Below are 18,854 nucleotides of genomic sequence, written 5' to 3'. Positions count from 1 at the left end.
ATGGCCCGGCCGATGGATTGGGCGGTGGCCTTTGTGGCTCGCAGGGCTACATCAGTGGCGCTGCGCAGGTCCTAGAAAGCCTCAGGTTCAGGTCCCGACTCGTCCATGGTGCGGAGAAGTTTGGCCTGATAAACTTGTATAACAGCCATGGAATGAAGCGCTGACGCAGCTTGGCCGGCGGCGGCGTATGCGCGGCCGGCGAGAGCTGAGGTAGATCGGCAGGGCTTCGAGGGATGAGAAGCTTTGGCTTTCCATTCAGCGGTGGAGGGTGGGCACAGATGGTTGGCCACAGCCTCCTCGAGGGGCGGGGTTCCCTCGTAGCCTCTTTCTCTCGTGCCGTCCACCGAGGAGAGCGAGGAAGAGAAAGAAGGCTTCAGGCGAGCAGAGAGCGGGGCTTTCCACGACTTTGTGAGTTCGTCGTGAACTTCGGGGAAGAAAGGGGAGGGTCTCTGTCGAGGGGCCTGCCGGCGCCCCTGCAGGAACCACTCCTCCAGCCGGCTGCGGGCGGGTTCTTCCGGAGAAGACCAGTCGAGCCCGAGGTCTTCCACGGCTTTGGACAGGATGCGGACGATCTCAGAGTCCATGCTTGTGCCCGTGCTCGTGTCCGCTAATGTCGACGGCGCGGGGTCGAAGACCGAGCCCGGCCAGTCGTCGGAATGCAGCGTCAATAGAAAGGCTGTCATCCTTTTCACCATCGTCCCCTGACGCGCCGAATGAGACGAGACCCACCGCTCTGTTGGAGGGGTGCTGGTCCGCCTGCATGAAATGGACTGGCGGCGGCGAGATCTTGGGTAGTGGTGAAGCACGCGGGGACTGGCCCGGCTTGACATCACTGAATTCCGCGTGCTCTGGCAGCCTCTGTGAGCGGCGCTTTTTCTTGCGCGGCTCGAACGGAGGAGACGGCAGCACGGTGGAAGCAGGCTCGTTTGCGGCGAAGGCGGCAAAGCGAGCACGCAGCTCGGTGAGGCCCAGGGAGTCACATTCGGGGCATCCGCCCTGAATGAGAGCAGCTTCTGCGTGGTCAGGTCCCACGCAGCGAGTGCAGATAACGTGACTGTCCCCGTCAGGAAGAGGGCCTCTGCACGAGGAACAACGCCTCGAAAATTGCTCTTTTACTTAAATCAAAAGTGTTGCAGAGGTGAACACTTGTAAGTAAAAAAGGATATCAGTGATGCGCGCCGGATGGCATAGCAGAAGGCTTCGAAGGCGGCTGAAGGCGCCGGCGTCCTCTTAGCGGTCCTGCTGTAGGCTTGTCAACGGCGGGCGAAAAGACTCCAACCATCCGGAGGATCCAGCGAAGAGAAGGTCTTCGCTGAAGGAGATTAAATCTAAAGAACTCTCATGACGGGGCGCCTAATATATAGCCTTAGCCACGCTAATCTTGGCAGGCTCTGAGCGCGCGGGCGCGAAGCGCGCGCTCATTGGTCGCGCATTCAGAGTCGCCCTGTCATTGGTTCGAGCAAGTTGCCGCAGCACAGCCAATGACCGAGCTGCCTCGCTCATTGCTGTCTGCTGTGCAGCTGCAATGCGTTTTACATAAAGACTTCAATATTTCTCGAGAAACTGAGTTTTCCCATAGCGTAAGCTACTTACGCAATAGGAGAGACCTCTCGAGAGGGAAAGTGTTTTATCAGATGTATTGTAGTGTTTTATCAGATGTATTAAAGCCGTTTATGATTTAGGATGTTTGTAAATCTGATCTTTTTAAGATGTTTTTTTTTTTATTTTATGTAAATATGTTTAACAGATGTAAATTAGGATGCAATGCTTTCCAGAAGGCAATATCTAAAAACAGACATCTCTGAGATGAAGCTATGTGTTGGACAATGCATTTCTCGTGAAACGTAAGGATTTAGCTTTACTTTTATTTTATTTGTTATCACTGGTTGCTGGTGGTTTCTATGATGAAACTATTTTCATGCAAACTCTTTGACAAATGCTTGGGCCTGCACATTCAAGGGTTTTCAGATTGTTTGGAGTCATGCCACTTGTCATTTCATCTCAGTAAGTTACAAGTTTTAACATGTAACTCAAATTTCAGTTCGCCTTGTGAACAGACAGATACAGTGTCAAGAAATGGTTCAAAAGATCGAATTCATTGGGAGGTTCTTCTTTTCCACAGGACACTTGATTTCACGTGACAGTATTTGAAAAAGGAACCGGTCTGGAATTCTCTCTCTCACTGAAAGAGTCTGAATAGCATCTTAACGTTTTGCAAATTAATATTGTATGTGTCTGTACCACCCTGATCATATCAGCATCAATTATAGCGGTCGACACATTACCGTCATGAGCGTTTTAAAAATTGAGCGTCTTCAAAGCGTCTCAGATTAGCGTCGCAACTTCACAACGATGTCGCTGTATTTTCAATTTTCGGGAATCGGGAGTTTGTTTTATGCGATTCCGTTTTTTCTCGTGGCATTCATTTGCAATGCGGTAACGGTTCAAAACGGTGGAGATGAAATACCATTTTGCCTCGTCATAAAACCAGACCACAGGAGCTTTCAGGTGAGTTTCCTGATCAAATCACTGGACGCTTCAGCATCTCTTCTCTATTACTGGAGTCAATGGACGTCGGAGCGACGCGTTGAAAACTGTTTCACGATCAATGACGGGACTTTAATAGAAAGGTATTTGTCCCTCTGCGATCGTTTGGACAACACAGAAAAGTTACTTCACTTCAACTTAAGCGTGCTATTGGAGGATGAAAGCCTTTGTGAAATTAAAAGGAGTCCCCTTGACGGGTTCACTTTGCAGAAAGATGTAAAGCAGCTAGATTCAAGTGCAAAAAATCGCCAGAAACGCGCATGGGTTTTACCGGGGACGCTTTGGTGTGGCAGAGGCACCAGCGCCAACAACTACGAACAGCTGGGTAGGTTTACCATCACAAGAGGGATGCAAGATCCCATCATATTGGTTTACTCAAATATTGCTGCATTCTAATTTAAAGATTGTGCATATTTTTTCCAAGATGATCGTATTAAATTAACTACAGTTTAATTTGGGTTACTAAATATTAGACTAAATATCCCAGTTGTTTTAATACCGCTACAAAAATTGGGGAAATACAGTTAGAGTAAATCAATTGCATGGCTACAGATATGCGAATATTCACTGCGGTCAAGCCAGCCGCCACTTCGAAATGAGCGGTCAAACTAGCCGCACCTATATTTCGCGGTGCGCGTATACACTGGTTATTGCGGTATGACGTTAGAACTAAAACAAGTTAATTCCTGCTAAGGCAATTTCACATGCATTCATTTATTCTGTCTGTCTGTCTGTCAGAAAGAAAGGAAGACAGAACGAAAGAAAGAAAGATTTTAGCACACCTCACAACCTGTCACTGCATGATATATTGAAGTCCAAAATAAGAGCCCCCCAAAACTCATATATTACCTTTTTTGTCCATACATTCAGAAAATCATAAAAATAAAAGTCCTAGTTTCCACAGACCAATTTCACCTCAGATGGGGAGGACACCTTCTCAAGGTGTGAACTACAATGTTTCAGGACATTCTGATGTTGAATTCCAAAATAAGAGCCCCCCCAAACTCGAATATTAGATGTTTTGTTTACACATTCAGAAAATCATAAAAATAAAAGTCCTAGTTTCCACAGACCAATTTCACCTCAGGTGGGGAGGACACCTTCTCAAGGTGTGAATTACAATGTTTCAGGACATTCTGATGTTGAATTCCAAAATAAGAGCCCCCAAACTCGAATATTAGATGTTTTGTTTACACATTCAGAAAATCATAAAAATAAAAGTCCTAGTTTCCACAGACCAATTTCACCTCAGGTGGGGAGGACACCTTCTCAAGGTGTGAACTACAATGTTTCAGGACATTCTGATGTTGAATTCCAAAATAAGAGCCCCCAAAACTCATATATTACCTTTTTTGTCCATACATTCAGAAAATCATAAAAATAAAAGTCCTAGTTTCCACAGACCAATTTCACCTCAGGTGGGGAGGACACCTTCTCAAGGTGTGAACTACAATGTTTCAGGACATTCTGATGTTGAATTCCAAAATAAGAGCCCCCCAAAACTCATATATTACCTTTTTGTTCATACATTCAGAAAATCATAAAAATAAAAGTCCTAGTTTCCACAGACCAATTTCACCTCAGATGGGGAGGACACCTTCTCAAGGTGTGAACTACAATGTTTCAGGACATTCTGATGTTGAATTCCAAAATAAGAGCCCCCCCAAAACTCATATATTACCTTTTTTGTCCATACATTCAGAAAATCATAAAAATAAAAGTCCTTGTTTCCACAGACCAATTTCACCTCAGGTGGGGAGGACACCTTCTCCAGGTGTGAACTACAATGTTTCAGGACATTCTGGTGTTGAATTCCAAAATAAGAGCCCCCCAATACTCATATATTACCTTTTTTGTCCATACATTCAGAAAATCATACAAATAAAAGTCCTAGTTTCCACAGACCAATTTCACCTCAGGTGGGGAGGACACCTTCTCAAGGAGTGAACTACAATGTTTCAGGACATTCTGATGTTGAATTCCAAAATAAGAGCCCCCCAAACTCGAATATTAGATGTTTTGTTTACACATTCAGAAAATCATAAAAATAAAAGTCCTAGTTTCCACAGACCAATTTCACCTCAGGTGGGGAGGACACCTTCTCAAGGTGTGAACTACAATGTTTCAGGACATTCTGATGTTGAATTCCAAAATAAGAGCCCCCCCCCCCAAACTCATATATTACCTGTTTTGTCCATTCATTCAGAAAATCTTAAAATTAAAAGTCCTAGCTACCACAGAACAATTTCACCTCAGGTGGGGAGGACACCTTCTCAAGGTGTCAACTACAATGTTTCAGGACATTCTGATGTTGTCTTCCAAAATAAGAGCCCCCCCAAAACTCATTACCTTTTTTGTCCATACATTCAGAAAATCATAAAAATAAAAGTCCTAGCTTCCACAGACCAATTTCACCTCAGGTGGGGAGGACACCTTCTCAAGGTGTCAACTACAATGTTTCAGGATATTCTGATGTTGTCTTCCAAAATAAGAGCCCCCAAAACTCGAATATTAGATGTTCCCCTTCTGTCGCTCTCTCGAGGTCTAGGGGTCTCTCTTGAGCTCGATATCCACCTCTGATCTATGAAAAAAGGCCAATGAGAGTTGGCAGCCAGTATTTGCGTGTCCCTACTCGACATACGGGTATTTAAGCAGCGTAAATACGGGAGTTCATTCAGAAAATTTCTTCGAGCCGATTCTACGGCGCACAACAGTGGCTTTCTCCTGTTTGCACAGCTGTGCATTTCCTGCCCCTGAGCGCTCGACAGTGCAGATTATAAAGAACTCTCACGAGTCCTTTTCTTTCATAAAAGATTGATTTTATTTAAAAGAGTAATTTCCTCTAAAAGAGCAATACACAGCGGCGTTGAACGCCCTTTTAAGGATGTGTTGTTCCTGGATGCGTAGAGTACTCTCCGCCTCCGACGGCCACAGGCGTTGTCTCGCGGTGTCTGGGTAGCGATCATACCGAGGCTGCGTTAGTGGATGGTTCATGTTCTCACCGCGAGAACATGACCATGACAACGCTAGTGTCGCAGTTTGCTTACAACCGTAGCAAGCTACTCCAGCCGCCCCACATCGCCTCCTTCTTCCCACGGGATTGAGGACGATGCGGCTGGCGATGGAGGCGATTCGGGATGGTAGCGGGTGCAGCTCCGCCGGTACGCCCTCGGACCACCCGCGCCCGCACGGTCATTGACTCCCGTCCCCGCTCGATGCGGCGGCGACTCGCCTCACAGCCAGTCTGCCTACCCTCTTGCAATGGAAGCAGACGAGTTTGCCGCGGAATCGGAGGGCGTGGTATCTGATGCTGAGGACTCCTCTGGGCTGCCACCTTCGGGCCTGCATGCCCAGAAAGAGGCCGACGCACAGATGTCCGATATGCTTTCCCGGGCAGCCAACAGTGTGGGCATGGATTGGAACCCTCCATTCTCCCCACAGCCATCACGGCTGGACGACTGGTTCCTGGGTGCTGGGCGCTGCTCACAGCCTCGCCCCCCCCCCCGGTCCCGTTCTTCCCGGAGGTGCATGATGAGCTGACGTCTTTGTGGAGAGCACCCCTCTCCACTCGTCGCACCGCCACCTGCTCATCCGCCTTCGCCACCCTCGACGGCGGAACGCGCCAAGGGTCCACCGCGATTCCCCAGGTGGATAGGGTGATTGCGCTCCATCTATGCCCCGGAAGCCCTACCACCTGGCGGGGCCGCCCTGTACTCCCTTCCCAGACCTGTAGAGCAACATCCTCGCTGACCGCGAAGGCCTACAGCGCCACCGGACGTGCCGCTTCAGCCCTGCATTCCATGGCTCTCCTGCAGGTCCACCAAGCCAAGGCACTGCGAAACATGCATGGGGGTGGCCCTGATCCCGACGCGCTGCAGGAACTGCGCTCAGCGACCGACCTCGCCCTGAGAGCGACGAAGGTCACAGCGCAGGCGCTCGGGCAGGCGATGGCCACACTGGTGGTCCAAGAACGCCAGCAATGGCTGAACTTGGTCGAGATGCGTGAAGTTGACAAGACTCGCTTTCTCAATGCCCCTGTCTCCCAGTTTGGCCTCTTTGGCGACACCGTCGAGGACTTTGCCCAGCAGTTCTCCATGGTGAAGAAGCAGACGGAGGCCGGTAAGACCGCTCCGTCCCCAGTGGAGGGCCAGGAGGAGAATCTTGTGTTTTTTCATTTGGGCTGCGGTACCCAAATTCTCAATAAAAGAGCTATTTCCTTTGTCTCTGGGTCATGTGGCCCGCAAATGCCGTTCTCACGGCACTCTACTTTCAGGCCTCAACAGTCCCGGCTCCCTGGACGCGGTGCCCCCACCCTCAGCCCCACGACTGTTCCCCGGCCGGCCGGTTCAGACGAGTCCAGAGGACGCCAGCATCAGACCTCCTCCTCAGTCACGAACCCGCACCCCCCGCCGGGTGCGCGGAGCAAGGTAAGTGCTTTGAGTTTATTCTCAGCACCAGAGCCTCGGGACGCTACGTTGCTTCCCGACGCCGTGTTACCTGTTCCACACCGCTGCAAATCCCCACCAGGTACGTACAAAATACTCGTCCCCTTGGTGCCCCTAGCACGGGCTTTCACTGCCCAACCCGTCGCGATGGCTGCACCGGACCATTCGACTCGGTTACGCAATTCAGTTTGCCAGGCCTCCGCCCCCCTTCGTGGTCGTTCATTTTACCGCAATGCACGACAAACATGCTCAGTCCCTGCGTGAAGAAATTGCCTCCCTTTTAATCAAGGACACGATAGAGCCTGTCCCTCCAACCGAAACGAAGAAGGGTTTCTACAGCTCTTACTTCGTTGTACCCAAGAAAGGCGGCGGCTTACGACCAATCTTGGACCTGCGAGTTTTCACAATGCTCACCCAGAAACAAATTCTATCTGGCATCCGGCATCTAAATTGGTTCGCAGCGGTAGACCTAAAGGATGCGTACTTCCATTCCTGCGGTTCGCATTCGACGGCCAGGCGTATCAGTACAAAGTCCTCCCCTTCGGCCTGTATCTGTCCCCTCGTGTCTTCACGAAAGTCGCAGAGGCGGCTCTTGCCCCGCTCCGAGGAGCTGGCATACGCATACTCAATTACCTCGACGACTGGCTCATTCTGGCCCCCTCGCGAGAGTTACTATGCGTGCACAGAGACCAGGTGCTCAAGCACCTCAGCCGTTTGGGGTTTCAGGTCAACTGGGAGAAGAGCAAGCTCACCCTGGTCCAGAGCATCTCTTTTCTCGGTTTGGAGTTAGACTCAGTCTCAATGACAGCACGTCTCTCCAACGAGCGTGCTCAGTCAGTGCTGAAATGCCTCGCTTCCTTCAAGCCAGGCACCGTGGTCCCTCTAAAACGTTTCCAACAGCTCCTGGGGCATATGGCATCCTCCGCGGCGGCTGCGCTGCTGGGGTTGATGCATATGAGACCACTTCAGCACTGGTACCAGACTCGAGTCCCGAGACGAGCATGGCACCTCAGCACGCACAACGTGAAAGTTACCACTGCCTGCCGCCAAGCCTTCAAACCCTGGACAGACCTCTGCTTTCTACGGGCAGGAGTACCCTTGCAGCAGGTGTCCCAACGTGTTCTGGTTACAACCGACGCCTCCAAACTGGTGGAACCGAGGCCCGCTGCGCTGGCACATCAACTGCCTAGAGCTTCTGGCTGTTTTTCTTGCCCTGAAGAGGTTTCTCCCATTAATTCAGGGCAAGCATGTCCTAGTCAGGACAGACAACACCACGGTGGTAGCTTACATAAACCGCCAAGGCGGAGTACGCTCCCTCCACGTGTCACAGCTCGCCCGTCGTCTCCTCCTTTGGAGCCAGCAGCGACTCAAGTCACTGCGCGCAACTCACATCCCCGGCAACCTCAATGCGGTAGCGGACGCGCTGTCAAGACAGAGCTTGCCCGGCGGAGAGCGGAGGCTCCACCCCCAGTCGGTTCAGCTGATTTGGGACAGGTTCGGCAAGGCCCAGGTAGACCTGTTTGCCTCCCAGGAAACCTCCCACTGCCCGCTCTGGTATGCCCTGACAGAGGCTCCCCTCGGGGCAGATGCTTTGGCGCACAGCTGGCCCAAGTACGCATTTTCCCCAGTGAGCCTTCTTGCACAGGTGCTATGCAAGGTCAGAGAGGACGAAGAGCAAGTCACTCTGGTGGCCCCCTACTGGCCCACCCGGACTTGATTCTCGGACCTCACGCTCCTCATGACAGCCCCTCCCTGGCGAATTCCCCTGAGGAAGGATCTTCTTTCTCAGGGATGGGGCACGCTCTGGCACCCGCACCCAGACCTCTGGAACCTCCACGTCTGGCCCCTGGACGGGACGCGGAAGATCTAGCCGGCCTACCACCGACTGTCATAGATACTAATACTCTGTTCGCATACTGGTGTTCTTCCCGAGCCGAAGACCCACAGAAGTGCGCAGTTAGGTCAGTGCTCGTGTTTCAACAGGAGAGGCTGGAGAGGAGGCTGTCCCCCTCCACCCTCAAGGTGTATGTCGCCGCCATCACGGCTCACCACGACACGGTAGACGGCAAGTCTCTTGGTAAGCACGATTTAATTGTCAGGTTCCTCAAAGGTACCCGGAGGCTGACTCCCTCCCGGCCTAAACTGTTCCCCTCCTGGGATCTCTCGGTCATCCTCACGGGCCTCCAGAGACCCCCCTTTGAGCCGCTAGATTCAGCTGGACTCAGGGCCCTCTCTCTCAAGACCGCCCTGCTGATCGCGCTCGCCTCCATCAAGAGGGTCGGGGACCTGCAAGCGTTCTCTGTTAGCGACACTTGCCTGGAGTTCGATCCAGCAGACACTTACGTGATCCTAAGACTGCGACCGGGCTATGTGCCCAAGGTTCCTACCACACCCTTCAGGGATCAGGTAGTGAACCTGCAAGTGCTGCCCCGGGAGGAGGCAGACCCAGCCCTTTCGTTGCTGTGTCCAGTATGTGCTTTGCATATCTATCTGGACTGCACACAGAGCACTAGACGGTCTGAGCAGCTCTTTGTCTGCTTCGGGGGACAGCGGAAAGGGAACGCTGTCTCCAAACAGAGGTTCGCCCACTGGGTTGTCGACACCATTTCATTGGCTTATCACACCCAGGCTGTGCCCCCCCCCCTTGCGGGTTCGAGCTCACTCCACCAGGGGTGTTGCGTCCTTGTGGGCACTGGCCAGGGGCACCTCCCTAGCAGACATCTGTAGAGTAGCGGGCTGGGCAACACCTAACACTTTTTCGAGATTCTGCAATCTCCGAGTTGAGTCAGTATCGTCCCGTGTTTTCTCAGGTCTGAGCCCGTAGAACTTGGTAGCACGCTGACGATGTGACCGGGTGAATCGCTTGCGCCTAGCGCCCTTTCCCACAACCGAGGGAAAACAGTGCGCCTCCGTTCCCAGGAGATCCCATCTTTGGGTCGCTGGTTGACTCCTCCCTAGCCCTCGTGGGTCCGCAGTTCAGCGGAGGAACTCGCCGACCCAAGCCACTGCGGGTACGTCAAGTTACCCTGTACTGGCATAGGTGCTCCACAGGTAAGGCCTTCTGTTCGGACTCCCCTGTGTGTAATGCCATGGTACTGTCCCCTCACGAGCGGACCCCCGTGTCTCCCTTAGGCAGTTACAGCTGCCTCGGTCGCCGTGCTGTTCGCTACCCCCCCCCTACGAGGTTGGGTCTACCACTGCACCAACTTTTCCACATAGGTCCTAAGTTAGGCCATCTGATGTATTTGCCACTTTTTGCCTCCCCTCCCGGGTAGGTGTGGCCTCCGCAGGGTCTTCTCCGCCCTGAAAGAAGGGCTAAGACCTCCTTCCCTCAATGCGTGTAAGGGCCCCGGCCGTAGTTGCTCTATGCGAGAAACATAGAGAGAAAAGAGGCCCAGCCAGGCTGGCCCGTTCCCAGGTTGGCGGCCATCACGTTGTTCCCCCCTCCAGGGTAGGATAAGGAGTCTGATGGCTTGAATGGGGCATTGGGGAAGGGTACGTGCAGCCTGATGCAGTTGGTCGTCCTGCACGTAAGAATACCTGCTCGCTGCTGTATCAGCAGTTCACGTACACGGCTCAGCTCATGGCACTTTATAAGTGGACCCCTAGTGTCGCTTCTCTGACACAACGTGGAGAGTGCGACAGAAGGGGAACGTCTAGGTTATGTATGTAACCTCCGTTCCCTGATGGAGGGAACGAGACGTTGTGTCTCCCCCGCCACGTCGCTGAGCCGAGCCACTGTTGTGGCCAGACCATTTCCGGCTCCTCAGAAAAATCCTGAATGAACTCCCGTATTTAATACCCGTATGTCCGGGGGCGGGACATGCAAATACTGGCTGCCAACTCTCATTGGCCTTTTTTCATAGATCAGAGGTGGATATCGGCACTCAAGAGAGACCCCTAGACCGCGAGAGAGCAACAGAAGGGGAACATCTAATATTCGAGATTTGGGGGGGCTCTTATTTTGGAAATCAACATCAGAATGTCCTGAAACATTGTAGTTCACACCTTGAGAAGGTGTCCTCCCCACCTGAGGTGAAATTGGTCTGTGGAAACTAGGACTTTTATTTTTATGATTTTCTGAATGTGTAAACAAAACATCTAATATTCGAGTTTGGGGGGGCTCTTATTTTGGAATTAAAGATCAGAATGTCCTGAAACATTGTAGTTCACACCTTGAGAAGGTGTCCTCCCCACCTGAGGTGAAATTGGTCTGTGGAAACTAGGACTTTTATTTTTATGATTTTCTGAATGTGTAAACAAAACATCTAATATTCGAGTTTGGGGGGCTCTTATTTTGGAATTCAACATCAAAATGTCTTAAAACATTGTAGTTCACACCTTGAGAAGGTGTCCTCCCCATCTGAGGTGAAATTGGTCTGTGGAAACTAGGACTTTTATTTTTATGATTTTCTGAATGTATGGACAAAAAAGGTAATATATGAGTTTTGGGGGGGCTCTTATTTTGGAATTCAACATCAGAATGTCCTGAAACATTGTAGTTCACACCTTGAGAAGGTGTCCTCCCCACCTGAGGTGAAATTGGTCTGTGGAAACTAGGACTTTTATTTTTATGATTTTCTTTAATGTATGGACAAAAAGGTAATATATGAGTTTTGGGGGCTCTTATTTTGTAATTCAACATCAGAATGTCCTGAAACATTGTAGTTCACACCTTGAGAAGGTGTCCTCCCACCTGAGGTGAAATTGGTCTGTGGAAACTAGGACTTTTATTTTTATGATTTTCTGAATGTGTAAACAAAACATCTAATATTCGAGTTTGGGGGCTCTTATTTTGGAATTCAACATCAGAATGTCCTGAAACATTGTAGTTCACACCTTGAGAAGGTGTCCTCCCCACCTGAGGTGAAATTGGTCTGTGGAAACTAGGACTTTTATTTTTATGATTTTCTGAATGTGTAAACAAAACATCTAATATTCGAGTTTGGGGGCTCTTATTTTGGAATTCAACATCAGAATGTCCTGAAACATTGTAGTTCACACCTTGAGAAGGTGTCCTCCCCACCTGAGGTGAAATTGGTCTGTGGAAACTAGGACTTTGATTTTTATGATTTTCTGAATGTATGGACAAAACAGCTAATATATGAGTTTTGGGGGCTCTTATTTTGGAATTCAACATCAGAATGTCCTGAAACATTGTAGTTCACACCTTGAGAAGGTGTCCTCCCCATCTGAGGTGAAATTGGTCTGTGGAAACTAGGACTTTTATTTTTATGATTTTCTGAATGTATGGACAAAAAGGTAATATATGAGTTTTGGGGGGTTCTTATTTTGGACTTCAATATATCATGCAGTGACAGGTTGTGAGGTGTGCTAAAATCTTTCTTTCTTTCGTTCTGTCTTCCTTTCTTTCTGACAGACAGACAGACAGAATAAATGAATGCATGTGAAATTGCCTTAGCAGGAATTAACTTGTTTTAGTTCTGACGGTCATACCGCAATAACCAGTGTATACGCGCACCACGAAATATAGGTGCGGCTAGTTTGACCGCTCATTTCGAAGTGGCGGCTGGCTTGACCGCAGTGAATATTCCTGGTTTCAATATTTCAATATTTCAAGTTTAATTTAACCAACAGGGTGATTACCACAAAAAAATAAGTTCAACCCTCCTTTTCTTTAAAAAAAAAAAAAAACAAACAAACAAAACAAATGGAGGGTACAATGATAGGGCACTTACAGTGGAAGTGAATGGGGCCAAATTTTAAATTAGGGTTTAAAGGCAGAAATGTGAAGATTATAATTGTATAAAAACACTTAAATTAATTCTTCTGTTAAATCTTGTATTATTTGTGTAAAAAAATGTCAAAATCTTCATTTACCGAGATTACAGGTTTTACGGCATTATGTCGTCATGGCAACAAAGTTGTAAAATTGGATTTCACTTTACGCAGAAAAGGTAAGCAAGCGATTTTATCACAGTAAAATGATGCTAACATGCATATTGTTTAAATATTGTGACTATACTATTGAAACAATGAGTATTGTAACGTTTACAGATTGGCCCCATTCACTTCTATTGTAAGTGCCTCACTGTAACCCAGTTTGCCCAGATCCCACTACTTAGTAGATCCTCGTTGTGGTGCGGTTATTCACCTCAATATGCTTCTGAGACCGTCAATCCACGCATCTTATCACATGGCTCGTTGTGCATGACACCGCGGAGACTCACAGCATGTGAAGACTCATGCTACTCTCCACGATCCACGCACAACTCACCACACGCCCCATTGAGAGCGAGAACCACTAATCATGACCACGAGGAGGTTACCCCATGTGACTCTGCCCTCCCTAGCAACCAGGCCAATTTGGTTGCTTAGGAGACCTGACTGGAGTCACTCAGCACGCCCTGGATTCGAACTCGTGACTCCAAGGGTGGTGGTCAGCGTCAGTACTCGCTTCCCTGGCCCCTTGCTTTTTTTATCTAATTTATGCCGTAAATGCTTTCAATTAAGCTTAACTTATATTGAACCCGGAATATTCTATTAGAATTCCCATAGAATAGAATATCATTTTGTTTTTATCTATAATGTTGTGTACAACTGCACTCCAGACTTTCACTCACCTACACTTGTTTATATGGTGTTGTCGTGACAATAAAGTGATTTGATTTGACATAGTCAGCATGGATTTACATCAGTCACAACAGCATGACACAATACAAGCTGCATCCCCACATACATATTCAATTATTGGGAATTCATGCACATAGTTTGTTGATCAAACTTAAATATATTAATGCAAGCATTAGTGCAAGTAGTGGCTCCAATAATACTACATTTATATCAAATATTGTGTAACACCTCATAGTGCCACTTATAGTGTTCGTTTGACCTATATTACATATTAAAATGATTTGTAAGCTTGTGCAGAGAATAAATAGGCCGTAAGCGTTATCATCTCATTCATCGTTGCCGATGGTAGAGTTCTGGCTGAATGCTGTGATTAGTTATTACAACACTTTTTTATTTTCCAGGTATGTTTGAACATGCAGATAGATGCTGTCGAGAGCACGATCATTGTGAGCACATCATACGCTCCTTCTCTGTAAACTTCGGTGTCTTCAACCCCACCCTCTTCACCATCTCCCATTGTGATTGCGACCACAGGTGAGCACAGAGCGCTTGTGGGGTCTTTCACATTCCAGAGAGGGGAGTCATTTTTTTAGGACCTCAGGGGAGACTCTTAAGTATCATAACTCATCCTTTCCTTTAGTCTTTCACCCATATATGACTTGTGTGGGCATGGCATAAGACACTAGTATTCTTCTGATATGTGGTTGCAAATACAATGCAAATAATTGTTGTGTTGTCTTTCCTCTGTTAGATTTAAACAGTGTCTTCACAGTGGCAATGACACCATCTCCAACATGGTCGGCTACAGTTTCTTCAACGTTCTTAAACTTCGCTGCTTTGAGTTGGCTCAACGAAAACGATGCATCCAGTTTAATTGGTTTGGAATGTGAGTGCAAAAATGAAAAGATGAATTTGAGAATTATTTACGCTTTAATTGCATTCTCATCAGGGCTGGACTGGGAAGAGAAATCCACCTGGGACTTGGCCTGGGCATCAGGCCCAAAATCTGTTGTGGGTAGGGGGGGTTGTTGTGCGCTCTCCTTGTCTGCATATCGCGTCGCCGCTTTGTGGTCCGTTCTGCATAACGCGGTGGCTCATTTTAGCTTATCGCGGCCCATTCGGCCCATTTCGCAGCCGATACACTGGCACCCTTGGTTCTACCGATGGCCAGTCCGTCCCTGACCGTCCCCAAAGTGTGTCGGCCCACCGGGAAAATGCTTTAGTCATTGACAAAATTCTGATTCTCAACAATTAGATACATTACCTTAAATGTGTCCTAAACAGGTGCATTTTGTCCATCCACACTGAATTGGAAACTGTTGCACAATGTGACACAATCACAGCCAATCAGAACATACAGTATATTCCACTTGATGAAAAACACTTAACACTTAATATAGCGATGATAGGAATTGCTATATCTATTAACGTTTAAGCTAAAACAAGACATGTGGTTTGAAAAATACAGTTTTTGCGCCATCAACTAAAAAGAAGCACAATATGTGATCCCATTCTTTTTTTACTGCTGATTTTAAGTATCTTTTTAAAATGTAATCTTCTTGACCAACAGTTTTGGAGATTTCGATCCGCATTCAAGCAGACAGAAGCTGTACCTGTATGACGATTATAACCTACATAGATAATAGCTGCCCGATGATGGCCGCTGAGTGAACTGACTTTCCTTGAAGGAACTTTGACTTCTGTGTTATCATATTGTGCCAGAGGTGGGAGTCTCAAGTCCACACCTTCAAGTCTTGAAGTTGCAGGGCACCAAATAAAGCAAGACATGTCAAGTCTGTGGCGCACCTCAAGCAAGTCAAGTCAAGTCCTGCTTAGAAAGTCACAGTAGCAAGGAGTGGTTATATTATTCACTATATCCCCCAATAGGAATTATGTTATTAACTGTTATTAAAAATAATACATATCTGAGAAGAAATTTACTGTTGCTTTATCTACTTAATTAAGGAATATTCTGGGTTAACTCATGGCTGGGTCTAACACCCTGTCTACAAAAGACGCGAGTGATGCATCACATCAAAATTAAATAGATCCCATTATAATCAATGAAGCTGTCTACACTGGAAGCGTCTGTTGTGGTGCGTCGTATTAAGGCGACAGTAAATGGTTGTCCCATTAAATCGTTTGCTTCACAAACTGGCACTACTTATACCAACAAGACAATTAAATGGTCTAGAACGTTCTCTGTCCAGTGTAGACAGCCTCGAGCCGTTGCGGCGCGTTGCATCAATGTATGCTTCCGGTGTAGATGGTGTAAGGGGACGCTGGGGGGAGAAGGATATAGCTGCAGGCATTGCTCTAAAAAGAGGAGGTAGCTCCAAACCACCAGAAATGATATAGGGAGCCCCTAACCTAACCCTTTCCCTAACCCTAACTGTGAGTGGAAATGACGCCCTCTTTTGGAGTTGCCGCAACCCCCTTATGGGGTAGACCCGTCCCCTTAAGGAGTAACCCTGCCCCCATTTGGAGGTCTCCGGCCTGCAGCTATACCTACTCCTAGATTTTAAGTTAAGCTCAATTGAAAGCATTTCTGGCATAATTTTGACAACCACAAAAAATTATATATATTTTTTACTCATCACTCCAGTGAAGCACTTACAATGGAAGTGAATGGCACCAATCCATAAACGTTAAAATACTCACTTTTTCAAAAGTATAGCCACACGACATAAACGATATGCAAGTTAACATGATTTTAGTGTGATCAAATTGACGTATAGGTCTTTGCAGAACAATAATGGGCATTTGTGGGCAGCTGTGCCTCAGGTGGTAGAGCGGGTCGGCTAATCGCAGGATTGGCGGTTAGATTCGCGGCCCATATGACTCCACATGCCGAAGTGTCCTTGGGCAAGACGCTGAACCCCTGAACCCCAAGCTCTGCTGCCATTGGTGTATGAGTGTGCATGTGAATGGGTAAATGGGACACAGTGTAAAGCACTTTGGTAACCTCTATGGTTAAAAAAAGGTGCTATATAAGTGTAGCCCATTTACTATTTCCCAGTCTGTGGGCGTTTTCAAACTACGATGGACATTATTCAAATAACCAATGAAAGAAGGGAATCTCAATGTAGTTGGAAAATTGTGTTAAGTGGTTGAAAAATGCCCATCCCGTTATAAAAAAAAAAGGCCTTTTATAAAATGTTATGCTTCACATTTCTGCATTTTAAAAGGTCCAAAAATTGGTCCCATTCACTTCCATTGAAAGTGCCTCACTGTAATCTCCATCGCCAGGTCTCCTAAGCAACCAAATTGGCGTGGTTGCTAAGGAGGGTAGAGTCACATGGGGTAACCTCCTCATGGTCACGATTAGTGGTTCTCGCTCTCAATGGGGTGTGTGGTGAGTAGTGTGTGGATCGTGGAGAGTAGCATGAGCCTCCACATGCTGTGAGTCTCCGCGGTGCCATGCACAACGAGTCACGTGATAAGATGCACGGATTGACGGTCTCAGAAGTGGAGGCAACTGAGACTCGTCTTCCGCCACCTAGATTGAGGTGAGTAACCGCACCACCACGAGGAAGTACTAAGTAGTGGGAATTGGGCATTCCAAAATTGAAAAAAAAAAAGAAAACAAAGGACGAGTCTAAATAAATGTTTGCGGTAATCAACATTATGCAACAAATGCTGTCTATTGAGCTTTACCTGTTCTAAACCCAGAATATTGCCATAATATTAGGCCTATGGCACAGAATAACAATAATTTTGAAATATACAGAATATGTCAAACAATTTATTAAGAACGTTCAGTCTCTGTACATGGATGCCTCTGCAATACTGGCCTTAGATCTGTGTTTGTACCACATCCATTTTACATTCCTTCAGTAACCTGTTCAGTGCAATCTTGTTGTAACTAACAATTTGTAAGGTCTACATTCTTGCAATACTGGCATAATGGTGTAATTGAGCTCTTCACTCTCTACCTGCAGGTGCACAATGTTACAATTAGCACCTGTGGCAGTGCTGAAAGATTCCACGCCGTACAATTCTACCAATCTAACTCATGAGAACAGTGACCTCACTGACCTGTCATGCAATGAAGTGCCAATCAAATCATCACCTAATGGCAAACTAACAATGTCTAATTCTAAACAGATCAGGATGCCTCAGGACAAGAAAGATTGTGATCCAGTAGACCATCTCAGAGTAGACACTTTTCAGCTAAGTAAAAATTTAGTGAACCAATATGACAATCGGAAGAAACTTAAAACATCGGGACCTCGAAAAGGACGAAAAAAGTCACTGACAAGCTCGTTCATGACCTTAACCCCTTCTCCCCAAAGGGACAGAGTGAAGAAAAGAACATTTAAAAAGTACAATGTGGAAACTATTCTTCAAAGCACCCCAAGGAAACTCAAAGCTAGTGTAACTGGTTCACCTTCAACCACATCTGACACTAAATTCCTGTTGGGTCAAAAGACAGTGAACACTCAGGCAAAACAAATGTCAGCTAAATCAAGAGCAAAGACCTTTCGAATAAAGAAAAAAAAGAGAAAAGCTCAATCGAAAGTAAGATCCAGAAAGCCATCACGGTCCGTTTCAACCTCCAAGAGGATTTGACTACCAGGAGAAACATCACAGAAGAAAGGATTCATAAGCTTACATTTCAAGACATGGCATTTCTCATTGTTGGATCAAAAGACAATTTTGAAAACTATGAGAAAATATTGTTGAAATTGTGTAAAGAATGTCTTATTTATCTTGGGATGTCCTTGTATAAGGAATCTTGTCCGTGCACATACCCTTTAAGAGGGTCACTTTAGACAATGCTTGTTGACCAGGGATACAAATAAAACTGATTAATGATATTTCATATGCATTTGTCTTTAAAATGTACAGTAGAGTCTCTGAGAATTACAGCTACGCCTTAGTCACAAACGAGCCTTCACCAATCAGCGATATTGGTAGCCTATTTGCATATTCTGATGATGCAATTAATATAAGTCAAATATTAATTAAAAATAAAATATATACGTTTTTATTGAATCTGGACATCTTAATCGAGGCAACTCAATTCACAAACCAAAACCAGATTGTGGTGGGCGGGACACTTATAACCTTGTGGGGGGCTGGATTTGGACCGCAGCCCAGACATTGAGTGTCACTGACATGCAGTATATGTGAATTAGATGTTTATGTTTGTCCAGAATATCTTGGCTCAGCTATGTAACCAATTGGCCTATTCTAAAGATTACACAGATGGTACACTGAGACGTTTTCAGTGGATTTGTCAAATCAGGCAACTAGCTTTCTTTG

The 18,854-nt window shown here is 47.0% G+C and overlaps 1 protein-coding gene across 1 annotated transcript; it reads left to right on the top strand.

Annotated features, from left to right (window-relative positions):
* Positions 1 to 2,144: 2,144 nt before the first annotated feature.
* LOC127650613 (uncharacterized) lies at positions 2,145 to 18,393 on the top strand. The gene is made up of 4 exons (XM_052136132.1): positions 2,145 to 2,872; positions 13,988 to 14,120; positions 14,338 to 14,472; positions 17,528 to 18,393. The coding sequence occupies exons 1-4, from the start codon at positions 2,353 to 2,355 to the stop codon at positions 18,156 to 18,158; spliced, it is 1,419 nt and encodes a 472-aa protein (XP_051992092.1). The 5' UTR covers positions 2,145 to 2,352; the 3' UTR covers positions 18,159 to 18,393.
* The last annotated feature ends 461 nt before the right edge of the window (positions 18,394 to 18,854 follow it).

The sequence above is a fragment of the Xyrauchen texanus genome, chromosome 1 (assembly GCF_025860055.1).
Source record: "Xyrauchen texanus isolate HMW12.3.18 chromosome 1, RBS_HiC_50CHRs, whole genome shotgun sequence".
NCBI lineage: Eukaryota > Metazoa > Chordata > Actinopteri > Cypriniformes > Catostomidae > Xyrauchen > Xyrauchen texanus.
Note: the sequence above shows the minus strand (reverse complement) of the source record. Positions and strands in the feature narration are given on the sequence as shown.